Source organism: Lonchura striata, chromosome 3 (assembly GCF_050655825.1).
Source record: "Lonchura striata isolate lonStrDom1 chromosome 3, ASM5065582v1, whole genome shotgun sequence".
NCBI lineage: Eukaryota > Metazoa > Chordata > Aves > Passeriformes > Estrildidae > Lonchura > Lonchura striata.
The window spans coordinates 97,164,493-97,191,774 of NC_140705.1; the positions used below are offsets into that span (position 1 = coordinate 97,164,493).

The 27,282-nt window shown below is 49.4% G+C and overlaps 1 protein-coding gene across 3 annotated transcripts in view; it reads left to right on the forward strand.

Moving 5' to 3' along the window:
- Positions 1-25,441, forward strand: part of ITPKB (inositol-trisphosphate 3-kinase B) — a 121,828-nt gene extending 96,387 nt beyond the window's left edge. For all 3 annotated transcript variants that reach the window (XM_085575891.1, XM_085575890.1, XM_085575889.1), the window contains 6 exons: positions 9,891-9,990; positions 10,589-10,802; positions 13,721-13,925; positions 18,920-19,021; positions 20,443-20,514; positions 23,071-25,441. In XM_085575891.1, coding sequence (XP_085432017.1) covers positions 9,891-9,990; positions 10,589-10,802; positions 13,721-13,925; positions 18,920-19,021; positions 20,443-20,514; positions 23,071-23,286 — 909 coding nt within the window. In that variant the 3' untranslated portion in view covers positions 23,287-25,441. The remainder of the gene's footprint in view (positions 1-9,890; positions 9,991-10,588; positions 10,803-13,720; positions 13,926-18,919; positions 19,022-20,442; positions 20,515-23,070) is intronic.
- The last annotated feature ends 1,841 nt before the right edge of the window (positions 25,442-27,282 follow it).

Here is a 27,282-nt window from a genome sequence, read left to right on the forward strand (position 1 = left end):
TGCAGCTGGGTCTGCATCTGCATGGATAGTGAATGGGGTAATCTAACTGAAGTAAATGTGGATAGAGTCCCTGTTCTCAGCCTGACTCTACTGTGTGGAGAATTTGGAATGAGAGCTGAGCATGTGAGATGGTCAATGTTTGAAGCCCTGTAATTAGCTTGGTCTTGCCATGCTCCTGGGAGCCTCTGGCTCCAGCACAGCCTGTGGTTGATGTGTCCAGTGAGAAAGGTGTTCTCACATACAGCTGCTTCTAAAGTACATGGTTTGTGCTTCCCATATCCCTTCAGGGCAGTGTGGCTGGAAAGCTGGTGGAGGAAGTCTCAGGGCACCCACAAGATGAGCTTGGAAGCAGACTATAGTGAACAAGCTTGTGTCTGTCTCATTCTGAGGGAGAGAAGTCTCATGTATGCCCACAAACGCTGGTTCCAGGAGTAATGCAGAGCTGAAAGGCTGAGCTGCACTGCCCTTACCTGCAGCACACGGGGAGACTGCTCTGTGGGTGCTTATGCCTGTAACAAATCTCTCTTTGCCTTCAGACTTAGGCCACTTTCCAAATAGCTCTTAGTGCTCTTCAAAGACCAAATGCTCTGAGATGCTGTGCTGTCTCATGGGAAGATACTTTGAGCCCTGTGTGGTTCATATACAGCAGGTCTGCAGCTGTGAGGGAGGCACTGTGTGGCATGTGCCTGTGGCTTCCTGGCTGCTTGCAATGCCTTTTTGGGCAAAGACATTTCCCAAAGCTATCATCTTTCTACTGTGCTCCTCCTGTAAGGATCTGAGACCAAGGAGGCTCAAAGTGCACTTCCATTCCTGGAGGAGCTTCTGCTGATTGCTGATTACATTTAGGAGCTGCCTAGAAAAAGGGAGCCATACCATGGTGATGTGTTGAGAGTGCTGGGGAGCCATGGCCAAGGCTGGTGCTCCCAGCAGCTCCTGTGCAAGCAGAAACTCCTCCAGCCACTTAGCAGAGGATTTGTGGTCCCAGCTCCAAAGCAGGAGAGACAATAAAACTCCTAAATAGTACTTTAAATCACCAAAGTGCTATCCAAACATGAGGGACTCCAAACACAAATTAAAGTGCTAAACTGATTTAAAGGGGAATTAAAAGGTCACGCATGTTGAACATTTAGCTTTAGAGTTTAGTCATGTTTATGAAACTTATAACTGCTCTTCTAAATCACTTTTTTACACTCCTATACCCAGTAAATGTGAGGATGTTCAGCACTAATGATTAATTTAAAAAAAATTCTGTTCTAAACAAATTTCTGTAGCCAGAGCTTGGTCCTTTTCTTCCTTTCCATTTCCAGCTCTGCCTTCCCACTTCACAGAAGGCACTTTAAAAGCATCTGAACATTTCCCTTGGAAGTGTTCATGGTAGAGATGCATTTCTCATGCACACACTCCACAAAGTGAATTTGTGGTTAAACAGCAGAAGAGCAGGGATCTAACTCCATGAATGGACAGAGCCAGGGAGCAGCAATGGAAATGTTTTCTGTGTCCAAAACCAGTGTGAAGGTCTGGGGGTTTCAGCAACAGTAAAACTCAAGTCTACAAGCCAGGTCTTTCTCCTGCAGATTGCTTCATTGACATGGCATGACTTGGCCTGCCTAACCTTGCTTGTGTATCATCAGTTCTTATGGGCATTATGCTCCCAGCATGTTGTATGTTCAGCATCTGTATCAATGCCCTCTGTGCTATGCCAGAGGAGATACTTCACATGGCTACAGCAGCACTGGAAGTCAGTGGCAGCCCTGTCTGGCCCGTGTCCACCCTGCTAGGTAATGCCAGAATGAAAGGATAAGTGATGTGATATTATCACACCATAGCATGTGCCTGCTCTGAGCCTTGTGCAGGGAGGAGATCCCTGTCCACCCCTCTTCTCTGGAGACATGAGCTCTGGAAATTTCAGGTCATGTCATGGCCCTTGTCAGAGAGCACACTAGTCCAGTACCAAGATTTCTGGGTCACCTCCTGAAGCTGACAGAAAGAAATCAGACTCAAAAACCGCAGATATTAAGAACAAAGTATTGCTTTGTTCCAGTTATTGGGGTTGCTCCTGCATTTGTGTCTCTGACCCAAGTACCTCCAGGCAGGCTGTAAATGTGTAATCCTCATTTAAATCTCTGAAAACTTACCTTCAAATTGTAGAACAGAGCATTTGGCAGCCCCTGTCGTATGATTAATTCTATCTGCCAGTCTAAATCAGCCAGATTGGAAATAACTGGCACTTTATTTAATCTCCTGCTGGTTTGGTTACCCGTGTTCCCAACATGCCCTGTGCTGACACTCCTTTTTCCCAAAGGACTGCAGGGTTTGGCTCATCCCTTGGGAGGATATGGCAAAGCTATATATCCCAGATCCCTGACATGTACAAGCACGGGTTTTGTATTCAGGTTGTTTCTTGCAGGAAGGCTGTGCCTTACCAAATCACTGCCCTCCGAGACACTCTGTTGTGACTTTTAGACCTGAGTCTCTTCTGTATCCTTAGTTGCAGCTCTGGCCTGTAGGGACCTGAGCTGGACTTCAATCAAGTAACCAGAGACTGATGCAGTTATTTACTGTCAAGAAGGGCACAGCTCCTGGTCTCAGCATGTGGGAACTAGAAGCAGTTTGGGATTCACAGTGGTAGGGTTGGGAAGGCTGCAGGGATTCTTCCCTGCCGGCAGCATGAGAGTGAGAAGTGCTAGAGACAGCACTGGTACAGGAGCCCATGTCCCCAGCGTGTGCTGTGCTGCTGTGGAGCTGATGAGCTGAAACGGTGCTTGGAACCAGAAAGATGGTGGTGAATACCCTGGAACTGGGAAAGGGATCAAACACAAGTCTCCAGATGGAAACAGAGCAGTTTCCATCAAAGCTGATGACAAGTTCCTTGATAAAGGGATGCAGGGTCAGATCTTTGGGCAGCACATCCCGTTTCTTAGCTGGATGCCTGGTCTGGCTGCACCAGTGTGTTGCACCAATGAGCTGCAGTGCTCTGGGACTCTTCTCACAAATCAGTTCACCAAGGCCCACTTTTGGCTACCAGCAAGGATTTTTATAGTCTGCTGACTTTTAAAGGCTAGCTGCTTTCTGGGGAAGAAGCACTGTACAGCTTAAGTAGCAGTCCACCAAAAGTGATTTGCTGTTTCTGAATCACTCACCTTTTCCAAGCTGAAAATTGCTTAACAAATCTTATTGGTGTGTACATAATGAGTAACAAATACATTTGCAGAGATCTGGATCAGTTCCCACTCAGGAAAGTAGGCTGAATGTATCTGATGCTGGCAATTAATAATTCTGCTGGCTTTATGGGAGGGTCATTTGTGGCTGATCTGCATTAGGAGGTGTTCAGCTTTGCTTCAGTGAAGTCTCTCCACAGAAGAAATGCCTCATGGAGACAACCGTAGTTCTGAGGCTCAGCTACTCTGAGCTCCAATGCAGTCTTTTCCTTCGCTCACTTAGGCTTTTTTGTAATCTTTCCTTCTTTGCTGAACTGGCCAGAGAGGTGTAACACCACCTGTCCTCTCTGTAGCCATTTCCCCTGAGTGTGGTGTTGACATGGCTCCTCCTCTGCTGCTCTGCTCTGCTCATGCTTTGTGGGTGAGGAGGTTCCAAATGTCCTTCCAGGCGATGGGTGACTGCTGTGCTCCCGGCTCCCAGCCACTCCGTTTCCTTCCATTGTCATCGGGGAGGTCAAGCTGAAGGACTGCTGCTCGCTCATCTGCCTCTGCTCTTTCTAATTCTCCTTGCCTTCATCACAAGCAGGAAGAGGGAGCCTGCAACAAGCTCCTGGTTTTTTCCAATACACTGGAATATTTTTTCCATGATCTGAGCAGATGTTCCTGGCTTTCATGCATTTTTACTGAGGCTCCCCTACCACGCATGCTGATCTCTGCAGACAGCAGAGAAACAGTAGCTTTATCTCTAGGACCCTCTGCCCCAGATCTTTGGTCTTGGTGGGAGAGCTCCCTGATCCCACTGGAGAAAAGGGCATTCCTCACAAAACCAGAGGGGAGTGGTTTCTCTCTTGTGAATGGCAAAATCCTTCCTGGCTATTCTGAAAAACAAAGTGTTTGAAGTAAAAGAGTGCATGTCTTAGGATTTTTTCTCACTCTAAATGAGATGGAGACCTTGGAGAGTAGCAGAAGCTGCTACACCGCAGAAGAAGTAACTACACCCCAACAGGAGCATCTATACCACAGTCATCAAAATAATTTATCTAATGAGGCTTGGGGCTTTGCTCTAAAATTTCTAGGCACCCAGAAATGCCTGTCAGTCATCACACTGTATTTCCTTGTATTAACTTAAGTGAAGCCTGATGTTGGACCTCACTTTATCTTTGCTCAGTGGTATCTGTAAGACATGGAACTGGCATTGCTTCTGCCAGGTTTTGGGCAGCTGCTGAAACTCTTGTATTATGCCTTTTGTGACTAAATCAGGAAATGCCCACTGATCCAAAGCCCCCCTCCTCCATTGCCAGCTGCTACTCTGGCCAAAACAAGGCTATTTATCTGCCGTGCAGTACAGAAGCATCGGCAAGGGTGAATGGGGTTTGTGTAGGAGGACGACAATTCAGAATATGGGCTGTCACTTGCTGCCAGCATCAGGGTCTGTGGTCACAGCCTGGTGCATGCTGAAGTGGTCACTGGGCTCTTTCTTCTTGTTGCCAGGACAGAGGCAGCCAGGGGCTGTGAGATGGCAAAGCCAAGCAGAGCATAGCCCCAGCCCTGCACCATCACACCACATCACATCACATCACAGGTTTTTCACCAGGTGTCCTGCACTTTGGTCACGCCCAGGCCAGGACACAGCAGGAGGAGGCATTCCGTGGTACCTGCCAGCTCTCCCCGCCGCCCTGCGCACCCAGCGTCCAGCACAATGAACAAAGCTGGCCTCCCCGCCGAGGCTGCAGTGACAAGGTTTTTCCCAGTCAAGGGAAACAATCATCACTAGGGAAACCTTAACAACTTTTTGAAGAGCAAAAGAAAACACATTCATTCTTTTAAACATGGAAAACTAAATGGCCTCTTTTTCCTTGGCTGTATGTGCATGGCCATGGAGCAGGTTGGCACGGAGGGAACTCTGCAGGCAAAAGTTCCCCCACTCATTTAGTTATTGAAGAGGAGGGCTCTGTGAAGCAAAGTGTGCCCTTCTCAGCCCTTTCTGCCTTGGTTTTTTAAACCAGAAAGGCTCTGGCCATCCAACCCTCCTACTTGTGAGTGAAACATCTTGGAGCCTGCAACAGCACAGCTTAATGTCACTTCCTAGAAGAGCTGCAAGTGAAGTCCCCAGGAATAGGGCTTTCTCCAAAGGGAAGGGAAAGCCAGGGTGTCACTTATGCAAATCCCTGGGCTGCAACAACTCCAGTGAAGCGTGGGGAAGCAGTGAGCATTGGTGACACTACTGTCTCCTTATAGTTCTCCTCTACCTCTTCTGATCCTAGGATATTTCATTATTTTCCTGGGAGAAAGGAAATTCTTTTCACAATTGGGAAAATCATTAATTTAATGCTGCTCCCACTCTTTTCCATCCCCTGGCCCAGCTGTGTAATCTTGCCTCTAACCATGCATGCTCTAGTTAATAAAAAGCACTGAAATACAGGTCCAGCTCCTGCTATTTCCAGGAACGTTTGGTCCCATAAAATCATAGGAAAGCATAATTTCAGCAAATTAAATCAGTTACTGCCTATCTCTCTGGCTGAATGCGTGGAAAGGGAAGAGCACCCTGCTGGCTCCATGCATGGGGAATAACACCAGTCAAATTCCACCAGTGTCCATGCTGGGAAAGGGAGGCAACAGGCAGTCCGAGAAAGGCACGTCTCCTTTGAGCAGACATTAAAGGAATAAATATGCAACAGAGAAAATGTACAGCAAGCACTGAGCTCATCAGTCACTTTTTGTTTAATCTAATTAAACACAATATATCCTCTGACCTTCTGCGCTGGCACTAAATTCTCCTGTGTTGTTCTTTCCATATGAAGCTCTATTGACAGATGGGGAAAGCCTAGAGTTTGCTTTAAGCTTCAGATAAGTAAAGTTAAACATACAGCAGATAAAGTTGTTTTGCCAGCACTCCTCTCCCCCTGACCAATTGTGGGTCCTCACTGGGAGGGATTAACTCCTCTGGCCTGTATCCCACTCCTGGCTTGGGATACTGCTCTGTGAAGTAAGCAAAAGCTGTAAGAGGGCAGAGGCAGAAGCAGAGTGCTGCAGAAATCCTGACAAGTTCTTTTTTAGAGTTGGTTCTGCAGTTGCTGAGCCTCTTTTCCATGTGGCAGACTATTAGGGAAAACGGTGACGCTCCTTGCTAAATATATTTCCAGAGTCACTAAATAATTTACTTAACAGCTAATCAGTTGGCATTTGCTGATGCTGAACCAGATTTTAAATAAAGTGTCAAATTGCATCAGACACCTCGTGCATATTCCCTGCTTATGCAGGCTCCATGCTCTCACTGCCTGTGTAAGAGTGCAGTCAGTCCACACAGCTTCCTGAGTTTTCTGGGAGGCAAAGGGCTGGGTTTGGGGGAGAGCTGGGAGCCAGGGTGCCACATCAGGTGCAAGCTTTGATCATGCAAAAGGCTTGGAAATGTGCTCACCTTTTGAAATGACCACCTGCAAGTTCATCTCCTTGCAGGCAAATGAGAAGAGCACGCATCTGCCTTTCACCTGCATCACTTGGTAATGCCACCTGCAGAGCTATTTCTTCCAGTATGGTAAAACATCCTTTGAGTCCAGGGAGTTGCCACAGCTAACACCTCCATGCACCTACAGCTGTGCCTGTGCTCCTGGATGTGTGAGCAAATAACTCCTTGAAATGTAAACCAAAAGTTACGGACAAGCCCGGAGGTGATGACTTTGTGGTTCCCAACAGGTCGTGTTAAAGAAGATTTCTTTACTGTAAATAGCCTTAATACTCCCTTTGTCTATTAATAGCACTAGGCAGGGCAGGAGGCAGCAGAGGGGCTGTTTCCTGCATGTGGTTGTTGAATGAGACTGGAGTGGTGTGACCCTCGTGGCTCTGGTTTTCTGTGGCTGGCTGTAGAGCCTGACATGAGGGTTGGCATGGCCAGGGTCCCAAACCATGGGCTTTGAGATCTCTGAATACTCATCAATGTCTGAATAAACAGCGACCTCTTGCAAGGGTGAAGGACCCTGCAGATGGTCAAAAGCCACCTCCCATCTCTCTTGGGGCTCAAGGGAAAGTACAAAGTCTGACTTTCTGGAGCAACACTCTACCTAGGGAGAATTTTGCTATCTACAAAGGGAGTGGCAGGATCCCTGTGTTGCTCCTCCATGATCCCCCTCTGCAGCCTGTCCCAGAGATCAGATGTAGCCATACAGCTGCTGATTTAGTAGGGGAGCTGTGCCTTGCAAAACTCAGCCTTTTGAGCACTCCCACAGCAGAGCAACATTCTTTTGATGAAGCAAATTTTTCATTATTACACTGGGAGGGAGCTCAGGTGTAAAACAAAAATCCAGTGGCTTTTGAAGGAATCGGAAAGACAACAGTCCCTCTTTTCCCCTATTAGTGTCTAGTGGTTGCCTCTGTGAGAAGCTGGGAGAAAGGGGCTCTGTGGATCAGAATTGTGGGTCATCCCTGCAGCAGTGACAACTGACTCTGCAGTTGATATCCAGCTGGTTGGGAGCAGCTTGAAATGGATGAAGCTGCCTCAAGCTTTGCCATAAAAGAAGTTGTTACACATGTCCTTAAAACTTGGGTTGGAAATACCTGACTAAAAGTGTGCCTGAAACCGGGTGAGGCCTGGATGAAAATGTTTCCCTCTGGCGTAAAGAGGGTGAGGATGTGCTACGTGTTCCTTGGGTGGCTGTGCTGAGTGATTGGCTTTCTGACCCGTTCAGATCAGCAGAAAGGTTGTTGTTGTGTTTTGTGTCTCCAGGGGACTCAGGGTCATTACCCTGCCCTGGCAGCAGTGCTGGAATGGAGAGCATCACTCCTGGGAAAGCCCTGACAGGGGGAAGCCAGTGTGGCTTGCCCTGCTTTAGGGACTGTTTGCCTCAATTCTGCCTGTACCTTGAAGTACCTAAAGATTTTAATTATAAAGCTCTAACCACCATGAACCAAAATCTTGGCTTGGGAAGGCACATTGCCTTGGCATGTTTCCTGGGACTGAGTGACTTATGATGCTGTGCTGCAAATGAAGGGAGGACTCCTTCTTTTAGAGGAGGTGGGTCACACTCGTTTAGAGTCCAAACTCCCCTAGAGACTTTTCTTTCCCCTTTTTTCATGACATCAACCAGGACTTGATGTTACTATTTTAAAAACAAAAGGAGGGGACACCCCCCCGCTTCCCCTTTGCCCTCTGCCAAAAGGAGAACAAAGAACAGCTAAAACACACAACTTCTGGCACTCTGTGTGGAAATAAAAACATTCATCCTCATGTCAGGTAGGGAACTGCCTGACCCCTCTGCCAAAGCAAGCAAGCCAGGCGGCAGAGTGAGCCCACAGCGCGGAGGAGCTCGGGAGAAGGGGATGCCTGGTGTCACCCTGTGCTTGGGCAGCTCCTGCCAAACTCCTGCAAGGCTGTACCAGTGCCAGGCTGCGCTGGGACGCTCCTGACTGCGGGCAGCCTTCCAGGGAAGGGCTGCCCTGCTCCTCCCAGGCTGCGAGGTGGGGAAAGACCTTTATTCTTCCCCTCGCCCTCTCCTGTCCTGCCCACCACTTGGGCAGCCCCTGCATCTCCCTGCTCCCCAGCGGGCTGGTGCACGGCGCAGGGATAACCCGGTGTAATTTCCACACTTTAGACACTAACATCTTTGTCTGGCTTCTTGCTTGCCATTTAAACATGTCAGCAGTTCCCAGCACAGATTCCTGTGCTGTGAGTTCACCCCCAGCAAGCATCCAAACTGCAAGTTGGGGCTGCTGGCTCTTCCCTGCCTGTCTGTGAAGCATTACTGGAACAGGGGCCAGTTCTCCAAACACGAGGAAGAGATTACTTGGGCTTTCTGGAAGGCTCCCTCCCATGCCTTCACAGCGGAGCAAATGAGGATAATTTATCTGCTGGCTTCCAGCTGAACCCAGAAGCTTGGAGCAGCCAAGGACTACACTGTTTGTCCCAGCTCCTGCAAGAAGGCATTTCTCCATTGTTGCCGTTGTATATCGTTCACATAATTTGTTTGTGCCGTCACCTTCTGGGGCCAAGATAAGAGGTCATCCCCTGCCTTTTACTGGTGGTGTGTTCCCTAGAACAATCCAGGGAAAAACTCGCAGGAAGGAGCCATTGAGGGAGGCTTTCGTACGTCCAGTGCAGCCTTCGTTAGAGTCATGTAAATAGTTTTGAGCAATCTATCTGGTGAGAAACACAACATGTCAGGAGGGAATTGTTCTCTGAACTGTAGTTACAGATGGGCCAGAGCAGGCAGATCAGCACACGTGGGTTGCCAGCTTAATGGACACAGCAGCTGCCTTTCAGGGGGAACAAAAGCCAGGCAGGGAGCCTCTGTGTGCCTGTGCTCTTGCTCCCCTCAGGACCTACAGCTCACTTTTGTGGCTGGATGGCAGTCCTGAGTTGCCTTTCCGCTCCATCTGCTGCAACCTAATGCAGTGCTCAGGGATGGGTTAATGTCCCTGCTGCTCCCGCAGAGGGATGCAGGGAGCTGGACGAGGCAGTGCGGATGGCTGGGCGCTCTGCAGCAGCAGCAGCCAACTGGAACAACGCTGTAACGCCATCCAATTTAGTGAAGTTACTCGTGATTTTTGAATGTAGAGTTGAGGCCCAGTGGCTTGGCACAGCACAATGGGAAAAGAGCAGATTTTCTGTTTGCTTCCATTCTGCGCTGGCTGTGGTTCCTCTTTCCCTGTCCAAAACAGCTGCATGCTGCCTGAAGTGACTTTACAGACAGTAAAAGCTTAAAACATTGCATTCACCTTCATTATTTTTTTTCCCCTTAGAGCAAGTCATGGAGGAAGATCAAGAATATGGTGCACTGGTCCCCGTTTGTGATGTCTTTCAAGAAGAAGTACCCTTGGATCCAGCTAGCAGGACACGCAGGTACAGAGCATGGGGAGGGACAGAATGGTGGCAGGGCCCTTCATTATCGCAGATTAATGAGCTTTGTTGGCTTGAATTGCTTTAGGCTGCTGCATGAGTGTCCCAGCTTGCAGCTCCCAGCCTCTAGCAAAAGAGAGTGACTTATCTAAATGCTAGTGGAGGTTGGTTTGAAGGTGCTCTGGGCTTTCAGTCTCCCAGGGCCAGCAGGAATTACTGCTGCTTTTTCCTCAGGCAGCAGAAAGCTGGGTGCTTTGGGTGAGAGCCGGGCCCACCTCCTGACCCACTGCAAAGCAGGTGGTGCTGCCCAGCACAAAGGTGCCCCACACATGAGCATAGACACAAAGATGTGAACCTACAGAGAAGTGCACAGAGGATGTGCAGCAAATGTGTTGCATGCTGCAGGACAGCTCTCTGCCCTCTTTGGGGTGTGACAGTGCTGGTCAGAAACCTCTGGCAACCTGAGCTTTTTCAGTCCCTGCCTGTAGTGACTCCTTGGGTGCAGGTGTAAATGGAGGTGCTTCCAAGGTGTTGGGCTGCCCTTCCTGTCCCCGCGGCATCCAAAGCAAGTGCCACATTGTCCCTTGTCACCCTCCACCAGGTAGTTTCAAGGCGGCAGCCAATGGCAGGATACTGAAGAAGCACTGTGAATCGGAGCAGCGGTGCCTCGACCGCCTCATGAATGATGTCCTGAAGCCCTATGTCCCTGCCTACCACGGAGATGTGGTCAAGGATGGCGAGCGATACAACCAGATGGAAGATCTCCTGGCTGAGTTTGACTCCCCTTGTGTTATGGACTGCAAAATGGGGGTCAGGTGAGTGGCATTGGGGATGTTTTCTGAGTTTTAAGATGGGATACTCAAAAGTAAATGCATCACCTAGGTAAAATTGCCTGAAGCACACAATTAAGAATACCAGGCTCACCTGTCTTTAGATAAAGCTCAGCCAATACCATGAGACAGCCATGGTGAAATCTGGGTATAGAAAGGATACACCAGGCTCCTTCCTTCTCTGCTTACTGACTGTCCTGCATGCTGGGAAAGGTTTGGTGTGGTGGAGGGGACAACCCTCTGCTTGGGTTTGGGTACACAGCAATGGCACAGTAGCTGTTCAGATGTCCTCTCTGCCACATGAGGACACAGCCAAGGGATGGGGTGTAGGAGATCCTGCCCAGGGTGCCAGATGGATGCAATAAAGACACTTGAAACGCACAATTTCAGTGAGCGAGAAATTTTCCCTCTGCTCAGCCTTTGCTCCGATGCGCACTGGAGGGATAAAATACGTGTGCTAAGTAGTTCAGTGCCTTTTATGCAAAGCTCTTGAAATATTTCCTAACAGATGAGCAACATTACCCATGTCCTCCTTGAGGACCATCTGTCCAGATCCACCAGGATCCCAGGCTACAGCCACTTGGACAGCAGCAGTTTTTGAGTGAGCTGTGCCACAGCTGACAAGGGTGTCCCAGAGCAGATGTGAGCAGGGCTGGTGACCCCAGGTGGCTGCCAGTTCTGGAGCAGTCTCAGGCCACCCCTCAGCCCTGGGTGTGCTGCAGGCTGGTGGCAGGAAGGGTTGAGACCCCCCTCGCTGGCAAAGGCGCAGCCAGACATGGTGGAGACGCGCTGCTGGAAAAGCTGATGGTTTCTGTGGGAGGGAGGAATTCTTTTTTCCCCTCCTGAATCCCGATGTGAAACTGAACTGGCGTGCCCGGCTGTCGGCAGGGAAGAGGCGGGAAATACTTTCCACCGGAGGGGTGGAGGGAAGGGCAGAGGGCCCGGCGCAGCCATGTGGCCCCGGCTGGCACACACATGCTGCTGTGGGAAGGAAACAGGACTCGCTCTGGACCCAGACAGCAGCCACCAGAAGAAGAGCTGCTGGACGTGCTGCCCAGATGCTCCTGTGGCTGTCTCTGGGAAGAAGAAAGCTTCTCATGCACAGATCACATGTCAGGTGATTTATGCACCTGGGGTTTTGGAGCTCAGGCAAAGGGCATCATCATCCTGAAATAAGATGGTGCTGTGGGAGGAGCCGGTGAGAGAGGATGAATGGAGTTAATGCTGTGGAATGGGGCATCCCCATGGCTGAGCAAATAATCTAAACCTCAGGAGTATTAAACCTGTCCTCTGAGCCAGCAGCTTGCTGCCAGGCAGATACAGGTTGGTTTTTTTCATGCCAACCTGGCTTTGGGATGTGGCAGCCTACTCCAGTCGTTCCTAAACAAGGCTTTGTCTTTCTTAAGCCTTGGTGATGGCACAAGCCTGAGGCGATGGAGAGGACCAAGCCACAGACACTGATGATCTGTCATTCTTATAAGAAATTCTAGCTCTCTGAGCAGTGTGAGCAGCACTTCTAGCATGCTGCTGCTTTATTCTGCTGTTTTATTCCATCTGCACCAAAAGAATGGGTTTGGTGATCTCAGCCAAAGACTTTCATTGCTCTTACCTGCAGTATTTTTCAAAGGGGCTGGTGGCCTGGGGGTGTCTGCCCTAAGCAAAGGCACCAGTTTGCCTTGTGGGACACAGGAAAATTGTCCCACAGAGTCTTCTCAGCACCCTCTCAGTTTGTTTTGCTTGGTTCTGGAGGTGAAGCACATACTCAGTGCTGGGATTTTGGCACAGGGGACATGGGCAGAGGGCACTGTCTCTCTGCAGAGCTGGGCGTGACTAGTGGGAGGTGTAGAACAGTGACAGATAGGGTCATTCCTGGGTTGTTTTGCTGGGACATTTCACCCAACTTGGTGGGTTGTTTGAGGAGAGCCTGGACATCTTCCAGCCTGAGCCAGGGTTGATTTGGGAACTGTGAGAGGAATTCCATGGTGGTTTATTATTGCTGTAGGAAGTATTACTTTGTGGATGATGGTTTTATGCATGCCAGAATGCAGAACTTTTCCACTACTGTGCTCTGACACAGAGGGGTGTTTCTCTGAAGTATGGATAAAATCAAGGTCTTTGCACACTCCTCTGCATCTTCCATCCTCCTTCCCCCATTCCCCCATCCTGGCTACACTCTGTGGACCTGGGGTGCTGGTAAGCATCTGGCCAAGGTTGCATCCCTTTCTGTGCTTCATCTTGTAGAGAAAGCTGTTGCTAAGAAGTCCACTTGAAGCAGACCTATACTGGGCAAAATCATCATCATCAATGGAACAGCTCTGTGTGAAAACACCCTGTTTAGCATCTGGTGAGGCAGAGCCCTCATGGTGCACAGAGTGGGGGGATGGAAGAGCACAAGAGAGGCATGGGAGCAGCTTTGGCTGATCCTGAAAGGGAGCAGCAGCTGATGCTGAAGGATGGGACACTGGAACATCCCTCTTGCCTTCAATTCAGCTGGCTCCCAGAGCATGTGCACAGTTTCCTGGGCATATCTTGAAAGCCATGTTTAGCTCAAGTGAGAGCTCAGGTTTCCTGAACTTTGGAGTATGGGCCCTCCAGGATAAGGGATGGCATGAAGAGGCTGCTGGAGTGGCAGCAGCACAGCCATGAGCACCTGTGAGAAATAACATTCCTTTTTATTGCCAGAGTGGTTGTGGTTCCTTGATGAACTGAAAAGATATCGGGTGTTGATGATGGATTGATAATTAAATCAGGATCAATGAGGCTTGCTCCATTATTTCCTATGCTGCACTACTCCTTGGGGATCAGCTGTCCTACATCAGCCTGATTTCTGGGGCGAGGGCTGTCTGTGGGTATATGGCACCTTGTGTGGTGGCCCTGTTCACACACCCCCACACTCCCTGCAGAACATACCTGGAGGAGGAGCTGATAAAGGCCCGGAAGAAGCCGAGCCTGAGGAAGGACATGTACCAGAAGATGATTGAGGTGGACCCCGACGCCCCCACTGAGGAGGAGAACGTGCTGCGGGCAGTGACCAAGCCCCGCTACATGCAGTGGAGGGAGACCATCAGCTCCACCGCCACACTGGGCTTCAGGATCGAGGGGATAAAGGTGAGTCTGGCCAGCTGTGTCAGCAGGGGATCAGCTGCTGGGAGTGCTCACTAGCCAAACTCACAGAGGTACACATGCAGCAGGCTGGTGGTGACAGCAGGCCCCTGCAGCCAAACCAGCACACAGGCACCTCACCCGGGGCACTGCTGCTCTTCTGAGAATGCAGCTGATCTCAGGGCATCCTGAGGATGGTTTTAGACATAATCTCATTACATCAGCTATTTGGTTGATTTCTCATTCCCTGCAAAATACAAAGTGCCATCCTCCAACTTGAAGATCCAAATTAGTTGTTTGCTTTCAATTCTGCTCTGCCACTGGGCTGAGCCATTAATCCAAATCCCAGCTTGAACGTGTGCCCATCTGTGGTTGGAGCTGTGAGCTTAGCCACAGTCAGTAAAGAGGATGTGTTTACAAGCCTGTCCAGGAAGATTCAGCAGCTGAGCCCTATGAAATGGGACAAACACACACAGCTACACTTACTTTCAGCACCTTCATGCACATGTAACCTGCTGACTGCTCTTGCTCAGAGCAGCACTCACATTTCTGGAGACACCAGCTGGGATGCTTCTGTGTCCCCAGTAGATGAGCCAGTCCAGGAGATTTTTCTCCAAGGGGGCAAGAAAGATGTCTGGCACTTGAACAGTAGGTCTGTAACCACAGAGTATTAGTGATACTGCTTGCATGAGCACTAGCAATGGCCTATGCCTTTTGATAGCCAGCCAGTGTGATTTAAATGTAATATCACACTTGAGCCAAGGGTTTCATTGCATGTCTGGGCATGATGTTGGCTTGGCAGCCATGGGGAGCTCTGTCAAGTTGTGTTTGCAGTAATTCAGGCTTGGGTAGCTGCTGAGGGCCCAGGCAATAGCTCAGAGCAGCAACTTGTTCTTTGTGGAAACGATGGCTCAATATGTGCATGTGTCTTGATTGGAGGAGTTTCTTTCTCTTGATCACAGATTATTTTTCTACTCTCTGAGTTGGACAGAATTCCCCCAGCGTGCCTATCTGGGTCTCTGTAGCCTAACCTCCTGCCTGAGATAGTGGTATTAAAATGATAGAATTAAAAACAAATTAGGCTGTTCTCTGATAAAGCCCTCACACCAGATTTTGTTAGACTGCCCTGGTAGCATTTCCCTTCACCTCACCAACAAAGAAATGCAGGTGTCAGACCATGGGTTTAAAAGGTCAGCAGGAGTGGGTCACTCTGAGCTGCTGCTTCTAACCACTCACAGAAGGGAGTTGTCTCTTGCTCTGTGCATATTGCACCTTCTTCCTTCAGCTGTTTCATGGCCAGCAGGATATAATGCATTTACCTCTAACTCAAAAACTCTCAGAAGCCCCAGGAGCAGCTCTTGGGCTGAGCACCTTCAAAGGTTTCCTGGCAGACAATGCAAGGCACCCCTGCCCATTCCCTGTCTCTGCCTAGGATGCTGATGATCCATGCTCCCCACAGCAGCTTCCTGCAGTGCCTACATTGGGTCAGGGCACCTTCTTGCTCATGCAGCTCTTCCCTGATCTCTCCAGGTCTCCCAAAGACCCTTTCCTGCTGTGGATGCCCATAAGCACACTGTGAGCTCCTCCAGTTTGGGACAACCCCATGCCTAGTTCCCATTGCTGCTGTTTTGCTTTTTATAAAACTGAGGCTATATAAAAAAGGGGGACAAGCTGGGACTAAAGCTCTCATGAACTGCTTCTTCTTCCTGCTTTCTTGGTGTAATCAGAAATATCTGTCTATTTATAGTCCAGCATGATAGATCCTTAGCCTCCAGTGGTTCTTCTCAGTCTGGGCATGTTTAGGGGGCAGATTATATATGAAGGACTTGAAATTAAAAAATGAAAAAAAAAAAAAATCCAAACAAACAATATTCCCAGGGAGGCCAAAAACATTGTGGAGGGAAATAAAGGCCATGAAGCCGTTATGAGATTTGCACCTTTGTTTAGCCAACCATAAATGAGTTGCTGCCTGATCTGAGCAGTGGATTTTTTTCAAAGAGGTGAAGCAGCCCTTTAATTGAAAAATGTTGAGAAGTTCTGGCCTCCAGCAGTATTCCTGCTGCTGCTAGGGGGCTGACTAATTTGATCAAGGCTCTAATTACTGTAATTCTCCTTAAATCCCTCAGCTTCTGGGTTATTTTCCCCTAAGCTAAAGCATTAGCAGTTCATGCTGTTTCACGGCTGGCTGTTTTTCCAACAGGGCTGGTCATGCTGTGCTGTATCCCTGTTCTCTATTCTGGGATTGAGTTTCTGTGTTAGGGAAAGTGCCTTTGGTACCCTGGCTGGCTTCCCAGGTTTTATTTCTTGCTGTAGATGCTTCCCTGTGAAGAGCAGCAATGAATCTGCCCTGCCCCTCGCTCATGGATGGGGGCTGCTAGAGGAGAGTTCTGAGAAGTGCAAGGGAAGGACAGGATTTGACCCTGGACGTGTGGGAAGGGGTCATAGGAAGGAGAGGAGCAGTGGAAGCCTTTTAGATAACACAGTCAGGTAAGGTAAACAGGGAGTTCAGGGTTGGGCATGAGGATAGCAACCCTTTCCTGACTGAGCTCTCCCTTTCCCAGGTGGCCTTGAGGATCCAGTTCTTCCTCTTTAAAATGGAAATTTTCCTTTGCAAAAGGAGATAATGATATTCATCTGATTTTCTGGAATAGCTAGAACCTGTTGGAAACAGTAGCTATTAATAAAATTTCCATGCTGAAAGTAACACAAATGATCCCTGGTGGCCCAATTGAAACTTGCTGGGCTCACTGTAAGAAATGACACTCCTGAGCTGCTGCTCTGGTCTGAGTGTTACTCACCATTGCCTGCAGCAAGGCCACAGTGTGATGGCATTCCCCAGGGCTGGAATGTTTGCAGGGTCCCAAAGCCAGCCTGGAAAGCCTCCACCTAACTTTGCCAAGCCAGGCAGCTCCAAGCCCCATCTGAGGCTGGAGGCAGTGCTGGAGGGAGATCTGGCTGAGCTGAGCCGTGCGCCAGTGACGCCAGCATGAGCTGGAATCGCTGCTGGGGTGGAGGTTGTGACAGTCCTTATCAGCCCCCCTCACATTTCTTCTGCGTGGAAGGCAGCCCCCTCGGGGCTCAGACACCTGTGAATGTCATGGCAGTTGTCAGCCTCAGCAGCAACCTCTGGCTGGGCAAGGAAACTGCAGGAGGCGGGTAATGCTGGGAGCAGCACTAGGGATAGGCTGCTTGGCTTTCCTGAAGCTGAGACTGCCTTATCGGAAAGGCCATCTGTGATTTTCATTTATTTTTAGGAGCACTCAGAAGTCCATCTCCTTTCTTGGATGCTTTGTGGAAAGTTGTGCTCTTTACACATGAAATTAGTGCTGTGGCCCTTCTCCAGGTTGATCTTGATCATCCTCCTGGGAGCGGGTGGGTTCATTTCTGAGCTGCCATGTCAGGGCTTACATGAGGGACATGTAGCTGCAAAGTGCCCTTCCCCTGTACATCACACACGTGCCACTAGAGCATCCTCAGCAAGGTCACAGCTGAGAGCAGAGATCCCAGCTCTGCATGGGCCATCAGCAGCACAGAGGCTCCAGTGAAAAGGTTGTCCCTGACCCCTACCAATACACACTCTGCCAGCCCTGAGCATTGCTTTTGAACCCTGTGGCAGCACAACAGTCAGGGTTATTTGAAGCTGGGTCCAGTCGTTGCAATTGGCACAAAATTTTTCCTGGAGTTTTTCTTTTGTACATTTCTTTTGTTACAGCCTTTGTTAATGCTTACACAAGCTGGAAGCTGAAGTGTGCTGTGTGATTCATCCCAAACTGCACTTCAGGTGCTGATTTGGTGGCAGGCTCACTTTGGGCACTCAGTATTCCCCCAGGGTGGGCTACCATGCCCACAGAAAGCCCCCTCTTGAGGGGGATGCACATTGCCCTGTGCTGGGGCACTTCCCTGGACGGGTCTCTAATCTCCAGGGCAGGTGATTTCATTGTGCCTTCTTCCTCCCCAGCCTCTGCTCTGCTTCTTCATCCTTCATCTTCCCCAGCCCACAGGATGTCTTTTGGCCCCTGTCCCATTGCTGTATTGTGTGCAAACGAGCTGTCTAGGGCAGTGGGATGGAGCCCTGTAATAGAGCTGTGAGCACAAGCAAATGTGGTTTAAAATAGCCCCTGTATCCAGGAAGTGAGATCTGCCTGCCTGTCCCACGGCCCCTCTGGACAATGAAAGGAGTTGATGTAAAAATCAGAGCCCCAGAAGGACCAGGGAAATGGGGAGAGACCTACAAAGCTGCCCAGAGGGTCAGATGGGAGCCTCTGAGCCAGGGCTGAGTATGGTCTCTGCAATGGACAAGCCATGCCATGGCAGGCCAATGATGGATGTGCCACTGGGGAAAAGGCAGAGGAGAGCACAAGGCTGCTTGCTGCATCTCGGTGCCAGGCTGCTGCCTTGAAGGGTTTGTGATTCATGGACTATCAAAGGACCAGTGAGACCAGACAGCCATGGGCTTGCTCCTTGCTGCAATCCTTGGAGGATTTCTTATGGACCCGTTTTGTTCCTGCTTCTGAGATGTTGTTTCCATCCACACTTGGTTCTGTCCCATCATGATCATGCTCTGCTGTCCTCCACAAGCCAGAGAGACAGCCCAGGGAGCCAGGCTCCAGGGCTGGTGTCAGTGCCATTCTCAGCCACAGCAGCCATGGGAAACCATTTGGGTACAGAAACACCAGAAACAGGTTGTCTCCAGCCTCTGTTAACAGCAAGCACCAGGTCTGTGAAGAGAATTAGTCCACATTGCCAGTGACCTTGGCAAGTATTTGACGATGGAGAGTTCCATTTGCAGTAGACATCAGTGCATGGGGGCTGTGGGATAACTTGGGATGTGCAAGCAGAGACCTGCTGCCTCTGCTCACCCCTGCTCCACAGACACATCCTTCAGCTGCCAAAAACGCTGGTCCACATCCTACTTGGCAACATGCATGGCTGCAGAAACGCTACTCCTGCCCAAGCTTCCTTCCTCCCCATCCAACTCACCCCTGTCCCTTCTTTTCAAGAAAGAGGACGGCACTGTGAACCGGGACTTCAAGAAGACACGGACAAAGGAACAAGTCATGGAGGCTTTCCGTGAGTTCACCAGAGGAAACAGGAATGTTTTGGTGAGTGGGGGATGTTGGGGGCACTGCTTGGAGAGGGCATTTCTGTGGAGCCTGACCTCAGCTCATCAGGTCCCTGGCCTGAAGGCTGAAGCCTGAGCAATGTCTGTTAAAAAGCATGAGAAATGTCAAAGAGAAACACCATCTTGGTGCAGGGTGAGGGGAAAGCAGTGGAGAGCTGGGAGGGGACTTGGCTGCAGCAGCACTGCTTGACCCGAGTCTGAATCTGCTGAGGATCTCCAGGATTGGCCCCCAAAACCCACTGTGTAGTCACAGCCATGCTCTGTCCCTCATCCCTGGGCTGGTCACCCCGAGCCCTTTCTGTGCCCCAGTATGAGTGGTGGGGGCTCCCATCCTGCCGGGGGGGTTGCCTGTACCCAGTCTTGCAGAAGAGTGATCCCGTGCCAGGCACACTTCACAAGGGCAAGCCACAGGCAGCATTTTCCAAGCTTCCCTAAGTTGCCAGGAGAATAAGAGATCTGGCTGTAAACAATTTACACCAACTGTGTCAAATAACCTATTTGACAAAGCACTTCCATTTTAAGCTGCACTGTATAAAGACTCCAAATGCAAGGCTCCAGTTGGAGTGGCCCTTGGTACTGTGTCCTTCAAACTGGCATGCTTGCTTTCACAAGAGTTACCCAGGGGTTTTCCTAGATCTGAAGATGAAGTTGCCTGGCTGCATTTTATCCCCAAAGAACTTGGAGCACACATCATGCTGTGGCTCTGGATGGGGCTCCTTGGACACTTCATTTTTATACAGCGATCCCCATCTCCCCTTGCAAGTGTGTTATAGTGCCCAGATACTTGCTGTGTGTGTGTTCCTGTGCTTGATTTTTCTATATAAACCCCGAAATCAGTGGAGCCCCCTGAGAATGTTTAGTGCCTTCCAGCAATTTGCAGGGATGCTCTAACAGGCTTGTGGGTCTTGACCTATGTGCTGGTCACTGTGAAAACCCTTCTGCCTACGAGACCAGCTGTGCAAAAGTGCTGATAATGGAGTTGCAGGAGTGTCTCATGATCTGTGACTGACTGAGTGCTAAAAAGACAGATGAAGTGAAGAGTTGATCTGTTAAGAGAGTGCAAGGGAGAAGAAAAAGTAGCAGCTGCTGAATTAGGTGTTCCCAGCATGGATGCAGCAGGGGTACTCTGCAGAAAGCACCAGTTCAGCAAAAGAAGATGCTTTCACTAAGTTTTGAAAGCCACAGGAGCTCACAGGGTGCTCTAGAAGCCAAAAGGAAAAGTGGGTCATAAAAAAGAGGGAACACTCTCCAAAGGGAAAGGTCTGTGGGAGGATGCTGGGTGTGGGGGTGACTTTCCTGTCTGCCCCAATGCTGTGGTTTTTATGTAGGTTTCCTGCAAAACTAATGGCTTGGATTTGGGATTTTTTTTTTTTTTTTTTTTTTTTTTTTTTGTAATTCCAGAACAGTTACCTTAACCGGTTGAAGGGTATCCGTGCTACCCTGGAGACATCCCCGTTCTTCAAGTGCCATGAGGTAATACTGCTGTTTAGATAGATCTGCCTGGAGAGGCAAACTGTTTAATCCCAGCTTGTCCAAGGAGAGAAGTCAAAGTCAGGGCCTGGTTTATTCTTATATCTGTATTTTCATATGCGTATGTGATACTTATGTGCAAATATAGATGATAGCATAGAATGTTTGTGCATCTGACACGGGCTCAAATCTCCTGAAAGCCAATGTTCAAACACTGAACTAGGAGATCTAGGAGAAACTCAGGCTGTTTATGACAGGGACAATTCCCTAGTGTGAAAGCACAGGGGTTTTCTCAGGAGAAATGTCTGTTTGAATGCATGTCAGGTATCATTTGGCTGACAGTTGCTCCACATGATCAAGCAAGGCTTCAACACAGCCATAAATTGCAGATACCCCAAATGTGCCTTTCCTGAGCTGGTTGGGGCACCAGAGTACAAACTCTGTCTTTTGAAGAAATTTCATACAGAAATGAGCGTCCATGATACCAACATTTTCTATAGTGAAGACTCAGTGCTGATGGGAAAACAAGGAGGGAACACTATATTTTTTGGCCATTTTAGGAACTGAAATGCTCCACAATTTAATACAATAATTTTGCTATTGTGTCTACTTAACAAAACATGAGAGTGCATGTCCTTCTCATGTGATGTGTGGGAAATAAAGAGCCTCATAGGAACCTCTGCCTCCCGGGGCTCAGAGCCACAGCCCACTGTCCCTCATCCAGAGGCACATGAGCCACCTCAGCACCAGCCAGACACAGAAGGTCCTGCCAGGAGCCAAAGGCAGATGGGGCTGTGCCTCCTGGTGGCAGTGCTTGGAAGGCAGTTGGAAGGGAAATGTCAAAACTGAAGGTTTCAGGGTAGTTCAACACAGGAAACAAAATTCTCCCTGAAACCGAGTGCCAGGGTTTCATTTGAAAACACAGAAACAAAGCAGCCTTTCAAATAGGGTTTGAAAGGAGTTTCCACTCCTTAAAAATTAAAAAGCAGGAGCTTTGACTTTCCATCCTGCTTTGAGATGAAGCACAGCAGAAGGTCTGCCAAGCTCTGTGTCCCTCTGTGGGGCCCTTGCTGAGCAGGGCTCCTCCAAGGAGCTGCAGGGGAATTGGGCAATCCAGGACACACAAATGAAGAATGTCAGCAAAAGGCTTTTCCTTAAAATTAGAATGTCCTGGCCAAGAGAGGACTGTAAGAGGTTAGCAGAAGGAGAGCTAAAGATAAGCATGTCTTGGAAATAATACACATCTCTGGACCTTGGATGGTTTCCCAAAACACTGGAGGAAAAAGTCTCCTGAAAAATGTAAATTCATAACAGCTTTTGCAAACAGTACATGCATCCTGTTCAAAACCCTTGTCTAAAGGCAAACCTCAGGCTAAGCCCTGCTGATAGCACGGATGTGGGAGTCCCCAGTAACATGTAGTGCTGCTGTTCTGGAGGGCTGACACCAGCTGGATTCTCTTCCATGTACCTACACATCATATGGGCCACTCATGACTCTCAGTGCTCTGCATCACCTCTGCTACAGCCCTTGCACTCCAGTCACCAAGGTCCCTATTGGTGACACAGGGGCAAGTGAGTTCATAATTCACCAATTCACTCATATCAGAGAGTATTTGGAAAGCAGTTTTCATTTGGGACAGCTCTGAAATGCACCCATTGGTGCTTTTCTGTAGAAGCCCCCGCTAAAATCTTCTGACTGGAGGAAGAGATTAAGCAGAAGAGCACAATGGTGACTGGCTTGATACTGATACATGTTTCCTAAGCTCTGGGAAGCCACAGCAGAGCTGCTGAGCATCTCTCTGCTTTGTGTGTGGTGACTATTGGGCTTGGGGGGTCTCATCCCACTGCAACAGGCCTTAAGACTCTTGTTGTCAGAGCTCAAATCCACCTGTTGGCTTCGCTGGTCTTGCCCAGGCCACTTCTTGCTGCAGGATTTCCCCAAAGGCTGTTCAGGATATGAAAAAGCCCTTCAAAGCAGATGCAGCTGAGTAAACTCAGGGAAAAGGAAATTCATGAGCATGCAGCTCTATACCTTGCACCCCCAGAGTGCTGTGAGTGCCAGGAGGATATTCTAGGGGCAGTCTGGATGTAATTGGATGGTGTTTGAGGCAGGAGGCAACAGGTTGCAAGTTACTTGTACTTGGAGTGTCCCCATCCCTGCAGTGGTGTCTGCAGGACTGGTGAGTGCAAAGAGCACAGGCTGATCACAAAGAACCAGCCTTGAAAAAAATCCCCATCTGAAGTCTGAGACAATTCCTCTCACTCCTTGCTAAGGGACCTTAGCTCATTTTCCAAAATGACATCTTTATCTTTCATGCCCATGTTTTTCTGATCCTCTCCTTCTGCCAAGACCTGGGATTTGTATGAGTAAATCAGCTTGTCCAAATGCCCCATTTGCCTGTGCAAACACAACCAGCAACACCCAGAGATTGCTTTACCTCATGCAAAATTTCAGCAGCATCTCTTGGAAATGAAGCCTAAGATAAGGTGTCTGAAAGCCCCAAAGAGGGCTGAAAATGAGCAACAGCAGCACCACTAATTGGTCTCACCTCTCCACAGGTAATTGGGAGCTCTCTCCTCTTCATTCACGACAAGCAGGAACAAGCCAAAGTCTGGATGATTGACTTTGGGAAAACCACCCCACTGCCAGAGGGACAAGTTCTCCAGCACAACGTGCCCTGGGTGGAAGGGAACAGAGAGGATGGCTACCTCTGGGGGCTGGACAACCTCATTCAGATCCTGACAGAGTTGTCCCAGAGCGAAGACTTGCATTAAAGCCACACATCCGACTCTGCCACTACTCCCAACCTGCCCCCGACTGACTCTTCTGAACTGCACTACAAGACACTTTCCAGCCGTTGCCCTCCCCATTTGAAAGCTATTCTCTCCCTATTTAATGTGTTTTTGTTGTGGTTTTTTTAGGTTGTCTTGGTTGTTTTCCCCCACCCCTCCTTGTAAATAGAGAGCTAACCTGCCACAACAAAAGCTGAACTTGAAACCTTGGCTTTGCAGAGTCAATGGGAGTAGGTGGCCCGGGGCAGCCCCCCGGTGGGGTTGCTTAGGCAAGTGCATGCTTTGCCTATCCTGCTTTTGTCTCTTGCTCAGCCTGGTGTTAAGAGGGCTGGTGGAGGAAGGAGCCTCTTCCTGCACCAGGATCATCCTGAAAACACACAGTGACCGTGCCCAGGACCCTCTGGCAGTCAGAGAGTGTGAGCGAGGTGTGGAGATGGTGAAGGACACTGTAGTGGGAACCCTTTAGTTGTCTCTGCCAGCACCTTTCAGCCCAGGGAGCTGGCTGTGCGAAGTCCTTCAGAGCTGCTAGAAGGGCAGATTTGGGGTTTAATTTGTGTTCAAGACATCTTGTAGAAGTTGCTCAGTTATTTTTGAGTGGCACTGGAGGATGAAGGTTTCCCTCCTGCTGCAGAGCTACGTAGTCAGGCACAGGTATTTGCCATGGCCAGGTGCTTCCCACCCACATCCCCCATGCTGGGTGCCCTGGTGAGCAAAACTTTGGGGTCCTCTCTAGAGCGCCAGCTCCCCCATTAGGAACTGCTTTCAGCCTAACTTAGCTGGGGTCTCCAATCCTCCCTAGCTGGGAAAAATAGCTCATAAAGGACTACTATGAGACCTAAAGTAGCCATCCAGGTTGATCAGTCTTTTTTGTCAGCAGCTGAGCACATTTGTAGTGCCACCAATGCTCACACCTAGCCCAGGCCACCATCCTGCCTGGAGCATGTCTGTAATTTCCATCTGCATCAGGTGAAGGGTCACAGCAGCAAGGCATCACCCGGGTTAGACACCTTTGGCAAAGCAGAGCTGGGATCAGGCATCCCCATGCCTTCCCCTTTTCCCAGAGCTGCCTGTGGCTGCACCGCTCCCCAGTGGGCTGTGGCTGTGTGATGGCCCCTGTGCTCCCGCTCCTGTGAAAACACCCAGTTCCCTGTTTAGGGTGGAGGCTATTTTTTAACTTCCTGGAACATTTGAAGCGAGCAGCAGCAGGGCTGGTGCGCTAAAGGTCATTCCTGGAGAGGCTGGCAGGGAGGGGAGGCTGCAGGAGCCTCGCGTCGAGGAACGTGCAGCTCAGGAGGTGGTGCAGGAGCCTGGCAGCCACGAGTCCCTCACCTGCTCCATCCATCCTAAACCCACTGTCCTGTCTCAGTCCCCAGAAGCAGGGCTCCAGAGCCCCTCTGCCATAGTTTGGTGGGTCCAGCACCCTTGAGGGGAGACCTCCCTTGCAGCAATAAGGAGGAGGAGTTGGCCACTGCTGCCAAGCGTCTTTCCCAAGGACTGAAGTTTCCTAAGGTTTTTCTCAGTTCATAGCTCATCAGACAGGTGTCTTTTGCTCATCAGATGCCATTGTAAATGGTTGCACTGTTTTAGCTCCTTGCCAAGCTTTCTAGACTAGCCCATGTAGAAGTGCCTTATAGACTTTGCCTCTGTTCCATTAGTGTCATGGAAAAAAGGTTGGGGTTTTTTAAGTTATATTTATTTTCATCCCATTTTAATTGCACAAAACACTAAAATTTAATGCATGGAATCTTTTTTTTTTTTTTTTAACTGTGTTTTTAGTTTTTAAGCCATGCCTTTTCCAGCTTTGGAGAAAGGGTGTGAACAGATACCGCGTAGCTATGTACCACTTACTGCTGTACTTTAGCTTCGAGCTGCTCTCATATATGTATGCTATTTTTTAAGCCTGTTTATAAACCAGATCCCTCGCTTTGTGGCTTCAGAAGAAGCAGATTATTTCTCTCAGATGTCTTATGCTTTCCTGGAGGCTGGAATGGTTGCTGTGAGGGATTTTCCCTGCTCCCACCACACTTCTCGGTCATTGGGTAATACAGAAAAAAAAATCCAAACCGGTCTGGAACACCAACGCACAGTGCCTGTAAAAAAGTCCAGTAACATTGCAAATAAAGGCATATGGGAAGTATTCCCCTGGTGTGCAGTCAGTGTCTGCCCTGTGCAGTTGTGGCAGCCTTGGAACAGCCTTTCATGTCCATGGATAGGGGGTGAATCAGGCTCCAGCAGTGTTGCATAAAACCAAGAGTAGGGGAGGACCCTTCGCTGGGAACAGATCTCGACAAACAGGAACTGGCTCTGCAGGGAGCAAGGCAGGGGGAGAGCAGAACTGAGGCTGTGGGAGGCCCAGGATCAGTGGCAGCTACCCAGAGAGGCCTGAATTTCTCCATCCCCCTTCTGCAGGGAAGGCCACTGAAGGCTGATCCAATTTTTTTTTATGTTTTTGGCTCCCACTGGTGGTTTCTGAGTGCCACCCTGTGATTTCTGCACTGGAGAATACCAAAGCACCCAGGAGAATCAGAGCTGCTTGGCACAGCCAAACACTCCCCTGGCTCCTCTCCCTCTCCGCTGCGCTGTGGGCAGGGCCGGAGGGAGCACTTTGGACCAAAGGCCACAAAAACCCCCAGATTGTTTCTGCAGTGAAGGAGGAATCAGGCTATAGAGCCTGAAGGCAGCTCCATTCCCTCCTGGCTGGTTGTGCAAGCACAGGACAGCAGGAGCTGTTCTGGCACAGATGTGACCAAAGCCAGATTTAGTGCCCAGACCCTCAGGAGCAGCCTCGCCTGGGAACCAGACCTGGCTCACCACGGGTCCTCTAAAACAAACTGCAGGAGAAACCCTGCAGTGTGGAATTTGAAGACTAGAAGCCTCTTGGTTGGAGGCAGAGCTGGCAGGACACTGGATGTGAGGCTGATGCCTGTGCATTAGCGGTCTCTCCTGGGCTGTGGGAAAGCAAACATGTTTCCTGTCTGGCTGCTGAGCTCACTTCAGCAGCACTGACAGCCCCTGATTTACTTATAGGTCCAGTTTTTGGAGTCTCTCTGGTCTGTGACTCCTTATCTTCAGAGGAAAGCAAAAGCCTCCAAAACTTACCCACCCATCCAAATGCAAAACCAGAGGGTGAAGAACCCTGTTCTGTGAAAACCTCTCTTGAGAATTGAGGAAACGCCATGACATTGTGGTGGAGAGTGTGCAGAGAAATTCACAATGCCCAGAGGCTTATATCCAGAAAGAAGACAGAGGAGTCTTGTAACTTTATTTGAGTAAAGGGAAAGGCCATGGGGCATTTCCCCTGGGGTCTATCAAATTACTGGAGGATACAGCCTCCTTCTTATCCTGATTTCCTGGCCACAACACCCTCTGCCTTTCCCCACTGGCTGAGGTACTTGGAAGGTACAGACTTCCCAATAGGCCTACTGAATGTCTGCCTCTAATATGCTCATCCCTCCTTTTTTTTTATATATAACAAAACAATATTCATAACTCCATTCAGTCTTTGTTCTTCTGTAAGTTCAGGAATTTAACACAGCCTTGGCTCAGCAGCAATTGGTAACATTTTCTAGAACTGATAGTTTCTCCCATTACTTCCCTATCTTGAAGTCCCTTGTTCTATCTACAAGCAGATTTACATGGTCTGTAAAGACATACATCCTATTCTTTTCAAGAGGAAAAGGGAGTAAGTCAGGAAAAGCAACCCCTTGTGGCTGAGTGCTGGCATCTGCTGACCCCAGGGCTTATGCAAAGGGTTGGGATAGGGCAGGCCCCCATTGGCACATGCCACAGCAAGAGCCTGTCTTGGCCCCGCTGCTTGGCTTTACTGCAACCCCAAAACAAAGCCCAGAGCTCCCTGCCACCTTATGCATTAATAAACTAATTGATTCATAAACTCAATATAGAGAAGAGAGGCCAGGACTTACATTAATGCAACAAAGAGAGCTTTACACCTTGCTGAGGTCTCCACTCTTACAGAAC